Source organism: Lepidochelys kempii, chromosome 19, assembly GCF_965140265.1.
Source record: "Lepidochelys kempii isolate rLepKem1 chromosome 19, rLepKem1.hap2, whole genome shotgun sequence".
NCBI classification, from domain to species: Eukaryota; Metazoa; Chordata; order Testudines; family Cheloniidae; genus Lepidochelys; species Lepidochelys kempii.
The window spans coordinates 8078939-8100013 of record NC_133274.1 but is presented as its reverse complement, the minus strand read 5'-3'; the positions used below and the strand labels follow the sequence as shown (position 1 = coordinate 8100013).

The 21075-nt window shown below is 47.5% G+C and overlaps 1 protein-coding gene across 2 annotated transcripts; it reads right to left on the bottom strand.

The window, feature by feature from the left end:
* Nucleotides 1–718: 718 nt before the first annotated feature.
* PITHD1 (PITH domain containing 1) lies at nt 719–9983 on the bottom strand. 2 transcript variants are annotated; one of them, XM_073317889.1, is made up of 6 exons: nt 9703–9978; nt 6694–6737; nt 6376–6453; nt 4204–4308; nt 3436–3544; nt 719–1647 (listed from the first exon to the last, which is right to left on the bottom strand). In XM_073317889.1, exons 1-6 carry the CDS (start codon nt 9898–9900, stop codon nt 1546–1548), a joined length of 636 nt encoding a protein of 211 aa, XP_073173990.1. In that variant the 5' UTR covers nt 9901–9978; the 3' UTR covers nt 719–1545. The 2 variants fall into 2 exon arrangements, with proteins under 2 accessions (XP_073173990.1, XP_073173992.1); XM_073317891.1 differs by lacking the exon at nt 6376–6453 and having other exon boundaries at nt 9703–9983.
* Between the last annotated feature and the right edge of the window lie 11092 nt (nt 9984–21075).

Sequence of the window (21075 nt, the reverse complement as noted above, 5' to 3'; positions counted from 1 at the left end):
GTTGTAAGTCACCCTAACACCCGGTTATAGTTACAGCCTGCTCGTCATGATGGAAGTTTGTGCAAAGGTATGAAAAGAAGCTTGTATATACATAACTGCAGACAACTTTAACTGGATGTGTCACATACAAAGCAATTAAGAGGAAGATCTAATGTTTTCCCCATTCCTTGAGCACTGCAGGAAACAAACATTACAGATTGCAGCATGCCACTCCGATCACTACCAGATGTCATCCTCATTGAGGATACAAGACTACACAAGTAATACACTTTGATTACCCCAGCTGCCAACCGCATACCTGTGCCATGAATGGAATGTACAGCTAGGTTATCCATCACAGATCTTATTTGTGCAAGCACTGAAATAAGCCTGAGGTAGTGAATTACTACCACTGCTTTGGACCTATAAGCCTGCACACTTTTTTTGATACAAAAGATTCTCACACCACTTTTCATAATTGTTTGCAGAAACTTTTTACTGGGGCTTAGCTATAGCCATTAATGGTGAATAAAGGGGTTTGGGGCTGCTAGATTCATAGCTCTTTTGACTGTTCGAGCATGGTTACCAGTGTGTATTTAATGATAGTATTGTTTGGCTGTAAAGCACCCCACATCTGTGAGGTACACTCAGTTGCATTAAACCCTTTCTGCAACTAAACAGGTACACTGCTACACATAAGTCAAGATGCAGCAGGAAGGGACACAAGAAATGAAACAAATTACACCTGCCATAGATTTATTAGGAAAGAGTAGTTACATTCCTTATAAAGTTGTGCCTAAAGGAACTCCTAGGTCTCCAGCTCTGGCTTCTAACATGGAGTGGAGGCTCCACACCTTCAGTGAAAAGCCACAACTTTAAATGAACACACAGTGCTTTAAATGCATTCTGCAAAGCCCCCCTCAACCATACAATCCTGTATCTTCACTTTTATGTATGTTAAGGATCCAGCATCTCTCCCACAGTTTTAGATCTCCCTCAGAATTTACATTTCAGGGAAACAATCTCAAGATGCAAGTTTAAGTTTGCAATTCCTTTCTCCTCAATACAGCAATAACCCTACATCAAGTCACTGTTAGGCTCAAGCTTCACACACCAGCAGCAATTGTTCAACACCCCAGGACAACAGAGTAGCAACCAGAGAATGTTTCACTGCTCACAAGGTGTTGTTTGCCTCCAATAACCAGCATTTCAGACACAAACCAATCCTGAAGCTTGGGGCATAGACAGTGAGAGGATATGCTTTTATTTTCAATTGGCAACATAAGTGATTAGGCCACTAGGTTGCCACTGTGGAGGAGACACACTCCACTACATCAAAGCCTGATTCTTCAGTGTGCTGAAGCACCCAACAGATGATTGCCATTAGCAATCAATTAACTTTATAAAGAGATTTCATGCATTGGCACTTTCTTCCCAGGGCAAAGACAAGAAATAAAAGCTATTTCACCACTCTCTCCAGCGCCCTAAGAATCTGTTCTCTTCAGAGTCAGTCCATTAACTCAGTGTATTGATCATGAATCCTTTGGGAGCATCCTGGTACTACTATTAGGAAATGAAGTGGGTCTCCGGCATGATTTGATCAATTTTGTGGTCTGCTGGGTTTGCTGATGCTTCATAGTTGCAGATAGTCACTTCATGTCGATAAGCCTGAATCAAGGCAAACGTATTTAGTCCCATTAAAGCTCAGTTTACTCCACCCAAAAAAAAAAAAAAAAAAAAAAAAGAATCTGACCAGCTCTTCCCATTTCTCTTCTGTCCAAAGTAGTCTCTCCCACCCTTCCCAAGATCTGCCCAAACTGAATTTGGTGCCAGCCATTGAGGCACAGGCACCTGTCCCAGCTCAAGAAATGCTTTACATTACAAGTCATCCCTCCATTGATGCTGAACCTATCCTATTTCTAAGTTTTAAACCTGTAGTTGCAAGACTGCAGCTTCTTCTGCATGTATCTGGTTCTTAACAGAATCATGCCTGTGACAAAAAATATCCCTCGACTAAACCCAACAGCAATGCCAATGTGACGTTGTACTCTTTTATAAAAATATGAGAGTGAGTGTGAATATAACGTAACTGGCATATGCTTCATGCAAAAGGTCTCCTTACAAAGCTTATTATCTACTGAGTGTGGTCATCCTATTTGTATAAAGTTATCACTCTTGTATCTGAAACTAGAAATATGAAATATAACTCTGATGTCCTATTGTAGTTATGCAAAGTGTGGGCCATTAATGGTGGTTTGGAATCTTAATGGCTCCCACTAACCAGGACAATTGCCTGTAGATGGCTCTGTTTTACTTGCAAGTCTTCCTGTATAACTGTGGGGGGGCAAGTGGGTAATGAAGCCATTCAATGACGTGTGATCATGTCACCTGAACTGGAATCCATCTTTAACCTGGTGCTTTTCCATTGAGAAGGAGGGGTGGGAACCCAGAGGGACAAAGGATTCCTGCCTCATGCAAAAGATATATAAGGGGGTGGAACAGAACAAAATGGGCAACCATCATGAGAAATCTCCTAGCTACCACCTGAGCTGGAACAAGGGCTGTACCAGGGGAAAGGATTGTGAACAGACTCGGAAGGCATCCAGTCTGTGAAAGAAACTTATTGAAACATCTCTGAGGGTGAGATTTTATCTGTATTCAGCTTTATTACTGTACTAGTCTTAGACTTGAGAGTTTTAATTTTTGTATTTTGCTTGGTAATTCACTTTGTTCTATTACTACTAGGAACCACTTAAATCCTACTTTCTGTATTTAATAAAATCAGTTTTTACTTATTAATTAACCCAGAGTATGTATTAATACCAAGGGGGCAAACAGCTATGCATCTCTCTCTCTCAGTGTTATAGAGGGCGAACAAGTTATGAGTTTACCCTGTATAAGCTTTATACAGGATAAAAAGGATTTATTTGGGGTTTGGACCCCATTAGAAGTCAGGCATCTGAGTGTTAAGGACAGGAACACTTCTTAAGTTGCTTTCAGTTAAGTCTGTAGCTTTGGGGAACATGTTCCAGACCCTGGGTCTCTGTTGGAGCAGACTGGCGTGTCTGGCTCAACAAGACAAGGTGCTGGAGTCCCAAGCTGGCAGGGAAAGCAGGGGCAGAAGTAGTCTTGGCACATCATTTGGCAGTTCCCAAGGGGGTTTCTGTGATCCAACCCATCACAGTCAGTACCTCCCACTTCTTAACAGGTAGCTTCCCAGAATCACAACAGTTCATGTGGGATACAGAGAAAGAAACTAACCAAGCATTATTTGGGTTCTGATTCAGTTCAGCAAATTAACTCAGTTACTGCTCAAAAAAAAAAAAAAAAAAAAAAAGAGTCTCCATAGCCCTTTCCAAGTTTCTTATAAATAACCACACCTAGATAGACCCAACTGTACAAGTTGCAATTTGAACCGACTTCTGCATTTGTGATGTTTTGTGTTCACTTTCTCACCTCTGTCCACTCTCCCTTCAGGCCTATATAAAAGATCTTTGTTGTCTCAGCTCCAAAATTCTTGGAAATGTGGATGGAGAGATGGTAAACATTTGAGAAACGAGCAATTCTGGAAGAAAAAACAGACTGAGTTCAGCATGTAACCAGTCACCCAGGAAATAAATCCTACTTTCTGGAGCAGTTTCTGCACGGAAGAGGATGAAGGTGCTACTTGAAAAGGAAAGCCTATTGGGGTGTGGAGACTAAGCAGTGCCATGTAGGAGACCTGGTGTCTTAGCCATTCACTCCTTGGATCAACAAGAACCGGGAGGGAGGGTGAAGGAAGCACCTGGTGTGTCTGACTTGTGACTCCTCTGGTAGATTGCAGAACAGTAAAAGGAGCCTTCCTCAGTCCTCCTTGGTGTAAGAGGTGGAGGAGACAAGGCATTGAGAATTCCGTTTGGGGAGCCTCCAGGATACAAGATCTAAGATCTTCCCTCCCCAGGGAAAAGGTCTTCAACACCATTTAGGGACAGATAGAGTTCTCACTCCAACACGAGTGCTGGGAAGAGCCAGAAAAGGCAGTTAAAAAGCACATTCTATTATTTGATGCGATGTTATGATGTGAGTGAAGGAACTGCTCTCCCCCTACTAACACTTTCTAACCATTGAATAGCATATGAGTAGGCTCCGATAAAAGGAACACAAATTCATTGGCTCCAGGAGGAATAAACTCCAGTGCATCCCTAACAGATGCACCACAAGAAAAGGGAAGAGCCTGTGTCGTACTTTGTCGGATACTCCAGTTCTCCTGTTAGATCTCGATTCAGACTGAACATCTGATCTGGTTCTCTGGCTGTGTCATCAAATGACATGTGAGGAATGTTCTTGAACCTGGGAGTGGAGAAAAACACAACAGTGGTTAAAATGCATAATTGATTTATTTATCTCCCCTCTCTTCCCACCACTGGGTTATTAAATTGGCTTTGTCCTGTGGAACACACACACAACTGGATCAGCCAAGAAAACAGCACTTGCTCTTGTTTACTGCTTATAGTGTGTTGACAATTCCTGATATGATGCAAGGAACAGAACTGTAGATTTAAGACATTCACCACCCACAGCACTTCCAGTTCATGTCCTGCTCTACTCCACACTGATGAGGCCTCAGTTGTGTGCAATTCTGAGTGCCACACTTTAGAAAAGATGTGGACAATTTGAGAGAACCTAGAGGAGCACAAAAAAAATGATAAAAGGTTTAGAAAATCTGACCTATGAGGAAAAGGTTAAAAAAATTGAACATGTTTAGTCTTGAGAAAAGAGGACTGACGGGGGACCTGATAAGAGTTTACAAATATGTTAAGGGCTGCTATAAAGACGACAATTGTTCTCTATGTCCACTGAGGGTACGACAAGAAGAAATTGGTTTAATCTGCAACCAGGGAGATTTAGGTTAGTTATTAGGAAAAACTTCCTAACTATAAGGGTAGTCAAGTTCTGGAACAGGTTTCCAAACGAGGTTGTGGAATCCCCATCATTGGAGATTTTTAAGAACAGGCTGGATAAACGTCTATTTGGTCCTGCCCCAGCACAGATGGCTGGGCTTGATAACTTCCCAAGGTCCTTTCCAGCCCTACATTTCTATAAATTCTATATATAGAGAGGGGTTAGGATTCCAGTGCATTAGAGACAGAGCAAAGATGAGGGGAAAAGCTGCCACTGGTGGAAAGCCAAGTGATGATTAGGGCCCTGAATAAGTCACAATTTCACAGAAATTGTAAAATTAGCCCAATACCATAATTTTTCAAACAACATTCCTACTTCTGCCTCTGAGCTCTTTAGAAAAACCATGGTATCAGGCTGCTCCTGAAGCAGTAGGGAGGTAGGCTGGCAGCAACAATTGCTCGGCCCAGGGCAAGCCCCAGCTCACCATGAGCTCAGCTCCAGTCCAGACCGCTGCTGCTGCTTTCTGTCCTGCCAGCCAGTTGGGAGGCGGTGTGGCACAGACAACATGCAGCAATTAGGAGCCCCGGCCTGACCCATGGTGGCCCCCAGCAGGCCTGCGGGAGACACAGCTGCACCAGCTGGCAAACAGCTGAGACCGGGATCCTCTGTTTGAAGCACAAACAGGTCTGTGAGGGGCCTCTGCCCCAGCAGGGGCATGAGCTAGGCACCCCGCCACACACACACCCACTTGTGCTCCAAGTGGTGGATCCTGGTCTCAGCTCCTTGCCAGCTAGCACTGCAGTGTCTCCCCAGAGGCCTGCCAGAGCTCCTAATCCCAGTGCCTTGTCAATGCCATACCACTCCCCCAGTCAGGGCAGGAAGCAGCAGCAGTAGCCCGGGTCTCAGCGGAGCACAGCGTAATGTACAGAGCCCTGGAAATCTGCAGATATCTGCTTTGTATCCGCAGACCATGTTTGTGGATCAGATGCGGATACAAATTTTGTATCCATGCAGGGCTCTAGTGATCTAGGCCCCAATCCCGGCCCCAGACCAGGCGAGAACATTAATATTAATCTAATATAGGAGCTTCAACTCAGCAATATGAAAGGGGAGCCTGGCCTAAACTCAGGCATGGAAGTCAGGTATTCCTGGTTTCTGATTTGAGCTCTGATACCAATGCCTGCTCCGGCTTTAGTGTCCTTCTCATCTATAAAATGGGAATAGGAATACAGATGTCATTGGGCAATGAGAACTTTGCATTGGGAAAGGAAAAGCTAAAGTATTTAATTATTTTTTAAAAAGCAATGAGGCAAAAAAATACAATCCCTTAGTATGAGTCGCTCTAGTGTTCAGTCTTGGCTACACACAGCAAATGGAAGACCATAACTGAGGAGATGGTAAAAACACTGCTTGGAGATTTCAAAATTCTGCTCTAAAACAACTGTGCAAATAGAAACTCTATACAATATCTGCCCAACATGATCTTTCCTGGTAGCCAGGCCAAGTTCCACTTACAGTCTCATCTCTGATGGGTGTGTATCATCATCCTCTCCCATCACAATTATCCCTTTTAGCTTCACATTGCCTGTAAACCTGCCACGAAACACAGAATCAGTGACTTCCCCTCCACTATCTTCCAGTTAGTCTTGATTATACAATCACACAATTCAGTAAATCTCAGTCAAGAAGAGCTGCCATCACCCAAACTTGTTTTCTAGTTTATTTCCCAAGAGTATTCAAGGAAGACTCTAGTGAGCAAAGAACCCAGCCACAAATAAAACTAAGTTCATCAGGTGCTAACGGGGCACGAAATGGTGCCAAGCAGGTACTTACGGGATATTGAACAGAAGTTCGACTTCATCATCACTTTCAACAAACTAAAAGATACAAAACTGGATTAAAAATAATCCTTTAGAAGCAGATAATGAAGATATTCTGTAATGCCATATATTACGCTTCCTATGCACTTCCTTCTGCATCCGTTCATATCTGTATTCCATCGGAAGCTTTGTGCTAATACAGTAGAATATGTTAATATGCACTACTTTATTTTGGGAATTATGAATGAACAATATGGACAATGCATTAGCCAGGGAACTTTGTTTACACTGAAAATTATAGTTCAGTTGTATTTACACAGATACTGTACTAGTAAGTGTTCTAATGTATCCAGTAGAAAGAGATTTAATCCAAAAACCCACTGAAGCATCCACTAGAAAAATCTCTGTTGAGGCATGAGACACAAAGGCTTTTTTTGTTATGGCTAATATCACATCTACGCTAGGAGTACTTTGTTGGTATAGGGATGCCAGTATGCTATACCACTAGCAAAGCTGCACTTTGTAGCAGTATAAACCACCTCTACAAGCAAAAGAAGCTATACCAGTAGAAGCACACCTTTGCCAGTATAACTGTCTACTCGTACTAAGGGCTTCTGCCAGCACAGCTATATTGGTCAGGGATCACACCTCATCACACCTCCTGACTGACAAGCCTGTGCCAGCAGAAGTCTATAGTATAGACATGACCTTAGGCCACATCTACACTAGGCACACATGGACAGTATTGCTATACCTCTATAGCCAAGTGTGGATGCAGCTTATAAAGGCAGAACTGCCCTTTTACTGGCATACCTTATTCCGGCCTTCTCAAGTGAAATACAAAAGTGTGATTTTTACTGGTATAGTGTATCCACAGTGGGGCCGTGCTAGTATACTTATTTTGGAAAAGCCACCCCCCCACACACACCCCCAACAAATACAGTTATGCTGGTATACAAATAGAATGAATGACAGCTGGTCAAACAGAGATCTCCACACCAAACTACAGGTCAGACTATACCATGCGATTGTACTGAACACGCTGCTGTATGGAGCAGACACATGGCCCTTAGCTGTGGCTAACAAAGGCAGATTGGAGGCTGCCCACCACAGACGGCTGAGAAAGACATTACATGTCACAGAGTGTCAAAATCACAAATGCAAGAGCACGGAGAACGGAGCTGACAAAGCAGGGCATGTTAGAAATCCCCAACAAAGAAAGAAGGCTCGGGTGGTTGGGACTGGAACATTCAATGCCAAGCAAGCATTGAATTGGGTACCCAAGGGAGGAGAGAGAAAGCGAAGAAAGCCAAGGACGAACTGGTATGGCGAATGCGCTAGCAACATCTGGGAAGCAGCAACCCGAATCAGAGGAACCGAACTCCTGAAGGGTCAGTGTCCCAGATGGAACAAAGCTCTAGGGAAGGTCCACAAACACGAAGCGTGGACCTTCACTGCTGGCGCTTCAGGGCCAGGGCACTGGAGAAAGCCTGGAATCTCTCAGCCCACCCTGCCTGCTTTCCCCCATGGTGCAACCCCCACTGTCGGCGGAGCACTAGGTGCCCAGACCCCCACCACAGAGAGCACCAGGAGCAGCTGCAGAGCCCAGCCAGCACAGGGACTGGAGGCAGGCAAGGATCACATAGCAGGTGGCTGCGACAGCAAGTGGTTGGGGGGGGGGGGAGGGGAAAGAAAAGCAGGGGGACAGCTGAACTGCACACCCCAGGGGATTCCCTCCCAGCCCTGTGTTCTTGGGGCCCAGCAGCCACCCCCGGCAGGGGCGCAGAGATGAGGTCCCCAGCGAGTAGCCACACCGGCTGCCGTTCAGGATATGGGGGGAGTTTAGAGACTTCCTAGACTAGAGGGACACCTGGCTGCACTGGTGCTGCTGGCACCTGTCTCCCCCCGCCCCGGGTTGCCAGGTGTCTGGTTTTTTTACTGGAATACCCGGTCAGAAAGGGACCTTGGCTGCTCTGGTCAGCACTGCTAACCGGGCCGCCAGAAGTCCGGTCAGCAGTGCTGCAGGGCGGGCAGGCTCCCTCCCAGGCTCCGCGCGGCTCCAGGAAGCAGCCAGTACGTCCCTAGGTGCACATGCTGCCCCCGCCCCAAGTGCCGGCTCCACAGCTCCCATTGGCCGAGAACCACGACCAATGGGAGCCGCGGGGGCAGCGCACTCGGAGCCAGAGGGACATGCTGGCAGCTCCCCTAGAGCCACCTGAGGTAAGCGCCGTCTGGAGCCCCCGGGACCCCCACCCCCACCCTAGCCCCGGGCCCCCTCCCGCACCCGAACTCAGTCCTAGCGCCCACCCCCTGCCCCCCTCAGCCCCGAGCCCCCTCCCGCACCCGAACTCAGTCCTAGCGCCCACCCGCTGCCCCCCTCAGCCCCGAGCCCCCTCCCGCACCCGAACTCAGTCCTAGCGCCCACCCGCTGCCCCCCTCAGCCCCGAGCCCCCTCCCGCACCCGAACTCAGTCCTAGCGCCCACCCCCTGCCCCCCTCAGCCCCGAGCCCCCTCCCGCACCCGAACTCAGTCCTAGCGCCCACCCCCTGCCCCCCTCAGCCCCGAGCCCCCTCCCGCACCCGAACTCAGTCCTAGCGCCCACCCCCTGCCCCCCTCAGCCCCGAGCCCCCTCCCGCACCCGAACTCAGTCCTAGCGCCCACCCCCTGCCCCCCTCAGCCCCGAGCCCCCTCCCGCACCCGAACTCAGTCCTAGCGCCCACCCGCTGCCCCCCTCAGCCCCGAGCCCCCTCCCGCACCCGAACTCAGTCCTAGCGCCCACCCCCTGCCCCCCTCAGCCCCGAGCCCCCTCCCGCACCCCAAACCCCTCACCCCGCACCCCCGCCCTATGAAAATGAGCTAGTGAGCGAAGATGGGGGACAGCGAGCGGGGGGAGGGGAGGGGGCGTGGCCTCTGAAAGTGGGCGTGGCCAGGGCATTCGGTTCTCTGTATTAGAAAAGTTGGCCGCCCCCCCCGCCCCCGGCCGGTACCTGGCTGCGCCCCGCCCCGCCCCCCGGGCCGGTACCTGGCTGCGGTCCGCCCGCTCCTCCCAGGCCCGGAACACCAGCGCCCCGCTGCCCTCCCGCCGCTCGTTGAGGCACTGCAGCCGCTCGCGGTCGATGCGCAGGTAGAGGCCCCAGGCCAGGCCGCGGCGCTCGGGGGGCTCCTCGCGCTCGGCCCCGCAGCAGCCGCCGCCCGCGCCGTGCCCGTGCCCGTGCGCCATGGCCCCGCCGCCGGCCCGCGGGAGGAGGGAGCGCGCGCGGCGTCGGAGCGCGGCCGCCTGCTCACGTGACGGGGAGGGCGGCTCAGCCTCGACGGCTCCTGCGTCACGCGACGCGCCGCCGGGGTGGGGGGGCGCTCCCTCGGGGTTGGGCCAGCCCTGTCACGTGGTATGGGGAGGGGGGGGCTAGTGCTGGGGGGCAGCAGGTGCTCAGGGGTCAGAGGGGGCGGGGGGCAGCAGGTGCTCAGGGGTCAGAGGGAGCGGAGCGGGGCGGGGTGGGGGGCAGCAGGTGCTCAGGGGTCAGTGGGCTGGGGGAGCTGGGGGGGCAGCAGGTGCTCAGGGGTCAGAGGGGGCGGGGGGCAGCAGGTGCTCAGGGGTCAGCGGAGCGGAGCGGGGCGGGGCGGGGGGCAGCAGGTGCTCAGGGGTCAGCGGAGCGGAGCGGAGCGGGGCGGGGTGGGGGGCAGCAGGTGCTCAGGGGTCAGCGGAGCGGAGCGGGGCGGGGTGGGGAGCAGCAGGTGCTCAGGGGTCAGAGGGGTCGGTGGGGTGGGGGGCAGCAGGTGCTCAGGCGTCAGCAGGGCGGGGAGCTGGGGGGGCAGCAGGTGCTCAGGGGTCGGTGGGGTGGGGGAGCTGGGGGGGCAGCAGGTGCTCAGGGGTCAGAGGGGGCGGGGCGGGGGGCAGCAGGTGCTCAGGGGTCAGAGGGGGCGGGGCGGGGGGCAGCAGGTGCTCAGGGGTCGGTGGGGTGGGGGGCAGCAGGTGCTCAGGCATCAGCAGGGCGGGGAGCTGGGGGGGCAGCAGGTGCTCAGGGGTCAGTGGGGTGGGGGAGCTGCAGGTGCCATGGTCAGACTTGGCAGGGAGGAGGGCAGTAGCTGCCCATAAGTCAGTGGGGAGGGGACAGCAAATGCCTAGGGGTTGGCGGGAAGGGGGCCGGGGCAGGCAGATACTAAAAGTTCAGCGAAGGGGCCAGGGCACAAAGGTGACTTTCTGCAGTGGGAGGGACAGGCAAGCACCTGATACTCTGGGTTTAAACCCTGACACAGGTTTATCCGATGCACTGTTACTGCAGCTATTCATGTTGTCTTGCGGCCTGCACTTTTCTGCTCTTACTACGCTCTTTCCACCCCTGCTAGAAGGTGGCAATGAGTTCTACAGCCCGTGGGGAAGGAATTGAATTGGTGACAGGAACTAGAGTAGCCTTCTTACTATTTTCTACTGGCTCAGATTCCATGGCTGTGAACTGAGGCTAACAGCAGTTCTGTTAGGCTAGATCAGCTGCGTGACACGCTCATCCCCATTGGTACCAGCCCCCCTCTCTGAGACGCATAATTCAGTAGTTAATAGAGCCTGGCCTGAGAGATGCTGTACAGAGTAATACTCTGGTCGCTTTAGCTCGGAATAGCAAAACACTCCTCTAGGTTTAAGGACAGACAGATTAGCTGTGTAACCTTGTAACATTTACAGTTACACTTGCTAGCGGAAGAGGAAAAGGATTACTGATCCAGCTACTACACCTGATACCCTGCTCAGGGCCTATGGGCAAAAAGCAGTTTTCTGTACAATTTTGCAATTAGGCTAATGGATCAGACTCTGCACTTAAGTAATACATTAGCAACTCCGTGGGGTTAGAAATAACCAGGGGCAGAATCCAACTCATTGTTAGGCAGGAGCCTAGACGGGATAATGGATAAGCCTGTTGTTATGCTGTTTTGTGGCAATTTCTGACGTTGCCAACTTAGCAAACCAATTCCCAACGTTGCAAACCTAGCTCCGTAGGGGTTAAATGGCAGAGTCACTCACTAGCTGGAACTGTGTTCGGTAGGACAGAAGTGCTGCTTCTTTCCAGTCGATTCTTAGTCACCATTGACAGGGACAGTTTTTTAATCAATTTTTGATTTTGTTCTATTGACTTCAGAACCTTTTTGTGCAGTTCAGAGAGCATGCTCCATCTGGGAGAACAGTGATTGTGTCACACCTTTGTTTCCAGGCTTGGCTGAACATTAAGCGTCACTGATACTGACAGGAATGGGCAGAGCTCTGGAAATGATGTTTTTGTCCACTGGTTGCTGCAAAGCAAGAAGAGGAATCACATGCAGGGGACTAAAATTGGTCCCTGGTGAAAATACATGGATTTCAATGATGTTACATTAAAGAGGGATTTGGCCCACGTTGTCCAGGCTAGAGCTGTAAACTTGGATTTTTAAAAAGACACATTTGAGACCAATGCAGTTGATTGTATCTACCATAAAATGGTTTTGGTGTTGGAACGGTTGCTCAAAGTGAGTGGTAGGCCTGGAGTGATAGAATCTCCTTCCCGTCCCCTTTTCTCCTTTCAGAAGACTACAATAGCAGAAGCACTAGGCCAGCACTTCTTCCCTCCACCCCCGATATTTACCTACTGCCTATATGCACTGAGTTGAACAAAGCACACTGACATTAATTTGACACATCTGGAAACTGGTTCTTAATGAGTTAGCTAGATACACTGCTGCAAACCATTAGAAGTTTAAGCAAGTGCAAGATACAGTAGGTGCTGTCATCTAGCCAAACCATCGTAGAGTATCAATTTAAGTTTAAAATGGGCTTCTGGTACCAAGGTCTACTACTGTAGCCCCTACAGTCATCCTCATCTGACTCAGAAGTGTGCTGTGTTTAGGATGCTAAAAATCTAATGGGTTTGAGTCCCGCTGGACTCAAGAATTTATTAGAAGGAGAGGATAGTCTTACAGTTAAGGCATTGGGATGAGGAAGATACAGGTTACATTCCTAGCTCTGCAGCAGGATACCACTTTTTCTCTATGCTTCAGGTTCCTCATCTGTAAAATGAGGAGTATACTTCCTTACATTACAGGAGTGCTGCAAGGATAAATTCAGTCAGGGTTTGTAAGGTACTCAGACAACTGTGATTTGCAGGACAGATGTGTGTGTTATAAGTACCTCAAAAGAGCTCAAACTCCCTCATCCTCTCACTATAAGATTATCCCTTGCCTCAAGAGATCCCTTCCCCACCCCACACACATCCATTTCACCTCCTTCCCACAGGCCCTTCCTGGTAGTCACAACCTGTACCTGTCTCAGGCTCTTGCCCCTGCCCAGGCTTCCCTCCTCGTACAAGAAATCACTTACTTTGTTTCACCAGGAGGGAGAGAGTCTCCTTTGGGCTTGAACTGCACTAGACTTAGTCATGTTGGATAGAATTTGCGCAGACATTTTAAGCAGTCACTGTCTGAAGGCTGATAAGAGCAGCCGTGCTTAGGTAAGAGGGACTGGAAGCCAACAAAGCTGAGGCAAGGGGGGGAGTGCACATAGGAGCGGCACTGATAAGAGCTCAACGTAGATTGTGTGGAAGTGTCATAAAGCCACAGGGGAAGTGTTAGGCTATAATGAAAACTTAATGTGAGTTGATAATGAGGTATAAGGATAGGCCATCAGCAGGGATCGATTGACAGCTCTCTTCTGGGAGAACTTGAAATGATATTGTTCCTGGAGTGCTGTAGCCAGACAGATCCTTCCACTCCCAAACTTCAGTTAGCTAGATCAGTGGCTCTCAACCTTTCCAGTCTACTGTTCCCCTTTCCGGAGTCTGATTTGTTTTGCATACCCCCAAAAACAACATGCTTACAAAATCAGACATAAAAATACAAGTGTCACAGCACACCATTACTGAGAAATGGCTGACTTTCTTATTTTTACCATATAATCATAAATCAATTGGAATATAAATATTGTACTTATATTTCAGTGTATAGTATATAGAGCAGTATAAACAACTCGTGTGAAATTTTAGTTTGTACTGACTTAGCTAGTGCTTTTATGGAGCCTGTTGTAAAACTAGGCAAGTATCTAGATGAGTTGATGTACCTCCTGGAAGACCTCTGCATCCCCAAGGCTGGATTAACCATCACGCTAATAAGCCTATAGCTTTAGGCCCTCCTATTTTTTAGGCCCTACTGGTCAGGCAAGGAGCGCGGGCGGGGCCAGGTGAGTGGGGGGAGCAAACTTGCTCCTGCAGCCCTGCTGAAGTGCTCCGGCCAGCAGGAAAGGCAAAGCAGCTCCCTGTGGCTTGGAAGGAGCTCAGCCAGCAGCCTGCTGTGGCTCCCTGCGCTGCAGGAACACGCTGCCAGGTATTCAGTTAGTACTGATGACCGGACACTAAAAATCCGGTTATCACAGGAACCCGTGCCAGCCGTGGGTGTAGTTTGAGCAGGCATTGTCCGCCCACCAGCTCTCCCCACCACCGATTTCTCCAGAGTTCTGCGTAGCTGCCTGTCAGGGAGGGAAGAAGCTCCCACTCTCCCTCTCCTCAACTGAGGCTGGCAGGCTCCAGGACACTGCCTCCCAGGTATTAGTGTCCGTCACCGTCATCGTTTATGTGTGCTGGGTCCCGTTTCTATACAACTGGTGAGTGCCTGGTGGGACAGTAGGGTAGGAAGCTTGCACAGAACCTGCGCACACTCTGTCCAGCTCCAGCCAGAACTATTGCTCCTCCCACGTATAAGCAATGAATTCCCACACATTTGTAGGAAAAACAAAACAAAACACCCCATTCTGGATACCAGTCCTTTAACTGTTACAGAAACATCCATCGAGGGGCTTCAGAGTCATGATGCGCTGTGTAGTGAACTGTACTAAAAATCAAAGACGTCCAATTTGTTTCTTTGTATTTTTCTGTACTGGGATGCACAGGCAACTGCTTATGCTCAGCCTCGTTCCCCAGGCCAACGCATCTTTGTACTTTTAAGGGGTTGCACGAGCACTGGAGGAAGCTCCACACACAATGTTGTAGGTTTCTCCCACCCCTCTCCCTCAAGGATTTTAAATCCACTACTTAGCAGGCTATGATAGAAAGACTGGCTGTATTCGCTAAAGGCCAGTTCTCTAGCAGGTCAATCCATCATAAAAGTACCTCACGTTTGATTTCTTTTGAGTTTCATTCCAAAAACTTAAAGCTAAATAAACCTGAAGCTAGTCCTCATTTTTCTGCCCCATCTCAAACTAACTTCTTCCCCAAGTGGAAAACGTTGGGTAAGTATGGGATGTGATTCGAGACGGGAAGGAGAACACAGGCCAAGTCCTGCTGACAGTTACACCTCTGCAGCCTTATTGACTTCAGGGAGAACAGATTTTTGCACAAGAATAGATTTTGGTCTCTTCTGCTTTTTCACACCTGGTATAAGCAGAATCTCATTCACTTTCCTCCCCTAAACTCTGAGCACTTTAAGGGGGAAAAAATAAGCAAGGTCAGCTTGATTTACACATACAGGAATCTCTCCTTTCTTTCTACACCAGCCTTAAACAAACACCAGACCTGATGTAACAAGGATGTCACTACAGCAGCCTAGGTTGGACTGTTCTTTTGAAAGATCCTTCATGGTTTTTTTAAGATGCTGAAGTCTTTTTGTTCAGAGGGGCAGAGAACACAAGAGGGAATAGCTCTGTTTTGTCAACTCCTAGTCATTCAAAAGCTGTGTTTGTACAGTGATTTTGAAGAGCTAACATAGTACAGACTTGCTAAATATTATGACTGGGCAACCATTAAAAGATCTGTGTCACTTCTAGCTGTTACCTTTTTCTTACAGAAAGCTTAAAACAAACAAATGCAAACTGTAGGGGGGCTGGTGCACACAGAACTCATGCTTAAAAAAACCTCATGTCAGAGCTGCTGATCACACATTCTAGAATATATAATACTTAATCCTGCCGTGAGTGCAGGGAACCGGACTAGATGTCCTCTCCAGGTCCCGTCCAGTCCTATAATTCTATTCCATGATTCTAATTGTGGAAGCGCTTGGTGACAGAATGGCCTGATGTGGTGAATCACTGGAGATTAACCACACAAACTGGGTATCATCCCACAAATAATATTTGGGTTCAATATGAAAACAGTCATTCATTGTCCTCAGCCAGTGCAACACTGGGAGGCAGCTTTCAGAGCAAGACAGCCTAAAATACAATGTCATTTCCCCACTCCTACTTCCTCTACTCCAGAGGATTTTACACCGGAGTGGTTTTGGTTGCTTCCCAGACTGCAGTCAGAGTGAGATGGGGTATGTGGTGTAGAGTCCATAGCTTGCGGGAGTCACCTGCAGGGCTTGGCTTTGCACTGTGCCAGGGGAGAGGTGAGCGTAGAAGCACAAGGTGGGAAGAGGTGAGCAGGATGGGGAATGTTGCCATGTTCATCCTCATACAGATGAGCCCCGCACTACCTCAGAGGAAGGAGGCCCAGGAGAAGGACAGCGTAGCATCCCTCCTGCTGTCTCTTACTCAGAAGTAGCTGTTTGAAGAATTGAGTGTCATGAGAGTAGAATAAACTTGTTAATTTTACATAAATATGTACGTAGAGAAATATTTGATGACTTCACAATTTATTTTGAAATATGTAATTCATAGTTAGCCCCCTTATAACCTTAATCTGGCCATGTGTGTACCCCTAAGGGTCCGTGCACCCATGGTTGAGAACCTCTGAACTAGATATCAAATGGAACAGCCACTTTCAGCTACAGAGACATTCAGCTACTTCATATATTCAGTGTCCCCCACCCCTGCTTTAAAGAGAAACTGCAGTACTTTGGTATATTAGGTTGTTCAATCTGTAACAGCATGCAGCTGATGAAGTGAGCTGTAGCCCATGAAAGCTCACGCTCAAATAAATGTGTTAGTCTCTAAGGTGCCACAAGTCCTCCTTTTCTTTTTGCGGATACAGACTAACACGGCTGCTACTCTGAGCCCTATAGAGTGTTTACTGTGAACTGCAGTGTAAAGGCCTGTGACAGATATAACAAGATTCTGGATAAATCTTATTGAATTAAATTTAATATCTTTTGGGTCCACTGTATTAAAAATGCATTTGTTTGTGTGATTGTCATTGTACCTAACTTCTTTAGGAGAAGGAGGAATGTCAATGTAATTCCTCTGGTTATCAGAGGTTTGAAGCTTTGCCCTGGGGAGGGAATCCATTGTCTGTCTGATTACCCATTCAGTCTCTTCAAAGGTTCACAGTGAATTCTCTAAGAGACCAGCAGACAAAGAAAGGACTTTGGGATAAATAACCTGAGTTTAAGGCCAGGTCTATACTAAAAAGCTAGGTTGACCCAGCTGCATTGCTCAGGGGTATGAAAAATCCACACCCCTTATCACTGTATAGACAACAGAAGGTCAGTGGAAGAATTCTTCCATTGACCTAGCTGCCACCTCTTGGGGAGGTGGATTAATTAGTGTCAGGAGACAGGTTTCAGAGTGGTAGCCATGTTAGTCTGTATCAGCAAAAACAATGAGGAGACCTTGTGGGCACCTTGGAGACTAAGAAATTTATTTGGGCATAAGCTTTCGTGGACTAAAACCCACTTCATCAGATGCATGGAGTGAAAAATACATGTGCTATAATATATATTCTGCTTACTGTATTTTTCACTCCGTGCATCTGATGAAGTGGGTTTTAGCTCACGAAAGCTTATGCCCAAATAAATTTCTTAGTCTCCAAGGTGCCATAGTCCTGTATTTTTCAGTCCATACATCTGATGAAATGGATTTTAGCCCATGAACGCTTATGCCCAAATAAACTTGTTAGTCTCTAAGGTACCACAAGGACTCCTCGTTGTTTTTAGTGTCAGGAGAATCCCTCCCATCACTAAAGTGGCTATGCTGAGGCGCTATAGTAGTTTATGTTGCTTTAGCTTTAAGTGTAGACAAGCCCTAATACTTAGTGCCTTCTTTCCAATCCAGCAAAGGGACAGGATCTCTGGTCCCTGGAAGGTCCCTATTCTTATAGAAGGATTTTTGCCTACTGAAGACCCATAAAATTGGGTTCCCCTTCTGAATAATGCATATGGTGAACTTAAAATCACAGGAAATCCTATGTGGGGGTTTGGAGGACTGCTCCAGCTAGAGCCGATGTTGGAATTGGGGTGGGGTAAGGTAATCTCTTGTACACTAATTAGCATGTGTGTAGGTTCTTTTATTGGTTTTAATGTTTTCTCTGTAGTGCTTTTATTACCTTAATAAAACAGGCTTGCTTAGAGAACGCTGTGTGGTAACATAAGCAGGGCAATTACCCTCTGACCTGGTCTCTGAGGAGAGAAGTGAAGCAGGCTGCTTTAGGCAGACTGTTTTTTGCTGGGAGTAACACTGAAGGCAAGGAACTGTTCAGCCAGGAAATTCTCTGATCAGAAGGGAGAGAGAGACAGATTTCCATCCAAGAGAGGCAATGGCTAGGGAGCCCCTTGCTGGACTACTGAAGGAAAATACCAGATGTTGTTGTCCTGAACTGTGACTGTGCCCAGTCCTGCAAACCCTACTCAGATGCTCACTCCCTCAGAAATAGCCATGTAATAGGTTGCAGAAGCAGGCCTTCCCAAGGGGAAGCCCGTTTCTTTTCTTAGCAGCCACAGGCAGACTCATGGGTCTGTCCCTTCCTCTCTTACAAGCCATTCCCACATACACCTGGAGAGGCCATTTTCTTATATTGCTTTACAGGTGTTTTTAATATCAATTTATGATCCTTGGTTCAGCCTGTGGCAGATAAAGAGGAAAGGATCTGAAAACTTGACAGACAACCGCTTAAATTCTGTTGCAAGCCTAGGATTTCACACTTATTTGCCAAAGCTTTTCAGTTTCCATCCATCTATCTATAGCCTCTTGAGAAGAAGGGACTTTTGAGAATGAAAAGTAAACAGGAAATAGGGCTGTCAGATTAAAAAGCAAACTTCAGCTCATTAGCAATATCAAGCAATCATACTTTCTAATTTGCTATTTCATTATGTTCAGTTATCACCAGAGCCAGAAAGGAACAGACAGACACTGTCCAGTGTTTTGGCTTTTATTGAGACATGATTTTCTTCTTTTCATATAACTTATCTAATTAAAATATTAATCTCCATAGTTACCACAAAAAAGTAACATAGAAAATTGTATATACACAGTTGGGGACCAAAGTACAAATGCAAGTCAGCACAACTCTCCCTCCTGCCCACATCACTCATCTCACCCAGCCAAAGCACTCCAGGGGAGGGGAGGGGGAGGCGGAGAAAGGAGGTGTTGGGTCCTGGATGGTTTCTTTGCACACAGTATAGCACAGAAAATTGCACAAGTTTAACATGTTGAATGCTGGAAGAGATTGGAAACTGATCAAGCAATTTTACTCTACAGATGGCTTAGTTTGTGTCTCACCAAAATAATTCCTCCCCCTCAGTAAAAGCTGTTCAAATTCTTTCAGCCTGGGAGATTTAGTGTCTGACTGAAAAAAAGAAAGCACCTTGCAAGGGAGTGTTGGTCTCATACGAAGAAGGATCTGCTCCTCATTGAGGAAGTGGATTGAAATGTTATGGGATGAGAAGCAACAATATTTGTATTGCATCTTTCCCCACTAATCCACCAAAATAGGCTAAACTACTGACAGATGACAGGGTCTGCAATGAGAGAACTGGTTTTAATGGGATGATGTACCCACAGTCCAGATATGGATATCTAAACTGTAATAATGCTAGGTAGCAATTTAATGGTGCCCGAGAGGATTCTCAAGGTTCTTTAGAAGTGGCTCCACCATGGCCCAGACACAGATGAGTCTTCCCTTTTCCCCACACCCCAAGTAAAAAACAGAAATAAATGGTAGCACAGCAGTTGGCAGAAGATTATATATTGTTACCTAATTAAAAATACAGCAAATTAAATACAGCAAAATGCAAGAGCAAAAAGGCATTATTTTACAGCACAGTACACACTGAAATGCCGCACAGTAACAGGATTAAAGCATCTGGGACTTTAACAAATTTACGGCACACAAGATTCTGAGAAAACTCTTCCAAGATCTTCAAAATTAAAAACAAGAAGTGGGGCTTTCATGATGTTCAAATGCCTAAATAGAAAGCTTTCCCCCCCCACCCACCCAAGTCCTCTGTGGTATACGCTTCACAGCAAAGTTCCCTCAGGCCAGCATACACGGCCAAGTCCACTTGTTCAGGGTTTTCCAGTCAAGAAAATACGGTCATGTCGTTGAGCAGCTACCACCAAGCGCAGCAGCCAGCACTGCCTCCTTTCCTACAAGGAGAGCAGAATGTCCTATGGAGTCAGAGACAGCAGTTGCATTTAGGAGCACTTCAAATGGGTCTGAGACCTGGACAGTTTCCATTTCCAGATCCAGTTATAGAGCCCATCAGATAGGCTTGATCCATCAACAGCAGGACAGGTTCCCTCAGAGCACCCACCAGCTCTCACCCAGTCCAACCTCTGCTAGCAGGGCTCCAGGTAAACTTGCTTTCACATCTGTCGAGACAGATTCAGTGCTTGTGCTGAAGGATTTTATACCCTACAGAGACTCCCTAGTAGTGTCGCTCACTTGAAACTGTGCCAGAAGCAGCTGCAGCCACAGTGAAATTCTGCTCATTTAACTGAAGTCACAGTCCCAACATCCTTACCCATGACCACCTTCATGATGGAGTTTTGCGCCAAAGTTCCCTGGTTACTTTTCAACCAATCTCAACAGAGGCCGCTGACTAAAAGGTAAAATCTCACCCCTCCCTTTCACAGCTGGGATTTTTCCCTCAGACATCAGGTGCAATCACCATGTGTTTTGAATTTGTATTGTAGAGTTTGCACCAACATAAGACATGATTCACTTTCCCCATGAAGTGGTTTTACTTTAAAAAAAAAAAAAACCAAACACTAAAGCTTTTGCTTTTTCCAGCAATAATTTACAGGGGAAAAGGCAGGATTTAAGTGCCAGCTTTTAGACACAGAAAATCCTTTCCAATGCTGTGTGATGCTTGGGAAACTAGATAAAACTGCTTCCTTCTGCTAAAAGAAAACCAATTCCTTCATTGGTTTTGTTAAAATTGTTCTGGCTTCCAGAGTCCGATCTAAAACCCAAAAGGGTGATTAAAATTTCAATTTTGGCACAGTGATATTTCTCCCAAAAGAATTCTCGTGTTTTTCCAATACACTGAAGAAGAGAACAGCGGGAGAAGGGTCCTCAGAATTCGCACACAACAGTTTAAGCATCTGTACAAGGAAATCAGAGAGGTTGAGAGCTGGGATTCATGAACGTACACAACTGGAGAGTGATGCCTCAGACCCAACCAGCCTGCTGAAGGACTGGTGAGCAGACTGGCCTCCAGCATTACCTGTTCCGGATAGGACTTGACATGTAGTGGGCATGAAATCAAGGAAGAGTCTCCCATTGTAACAGCGTCC

Bases quoted from the DNA above. Each gene is read 5' to 3' on its own strand.
- PITHD1 (XM_073317889.1), bottom strand. From the start codon at position 9,900: ATGGCGCACGGGCACGGGCACGGCGCGGGCGGCGGCTGCTGCGGGGCC. The intron at 4,309-6,375 runs GTAAGTGGAACT...CTCCACTCCCAG, and splicing joins CACCCATCAGAGATGAGACT to GTTCAAGAACATTCCTCACA. The intron at 1,648-3,435 runs GTGAGAAAGTGA...GCCTTGATTCAG, and splicing joins TGAAGGGAGAGTGGACAGAG to GCTTATCGACATGAAGTGAC.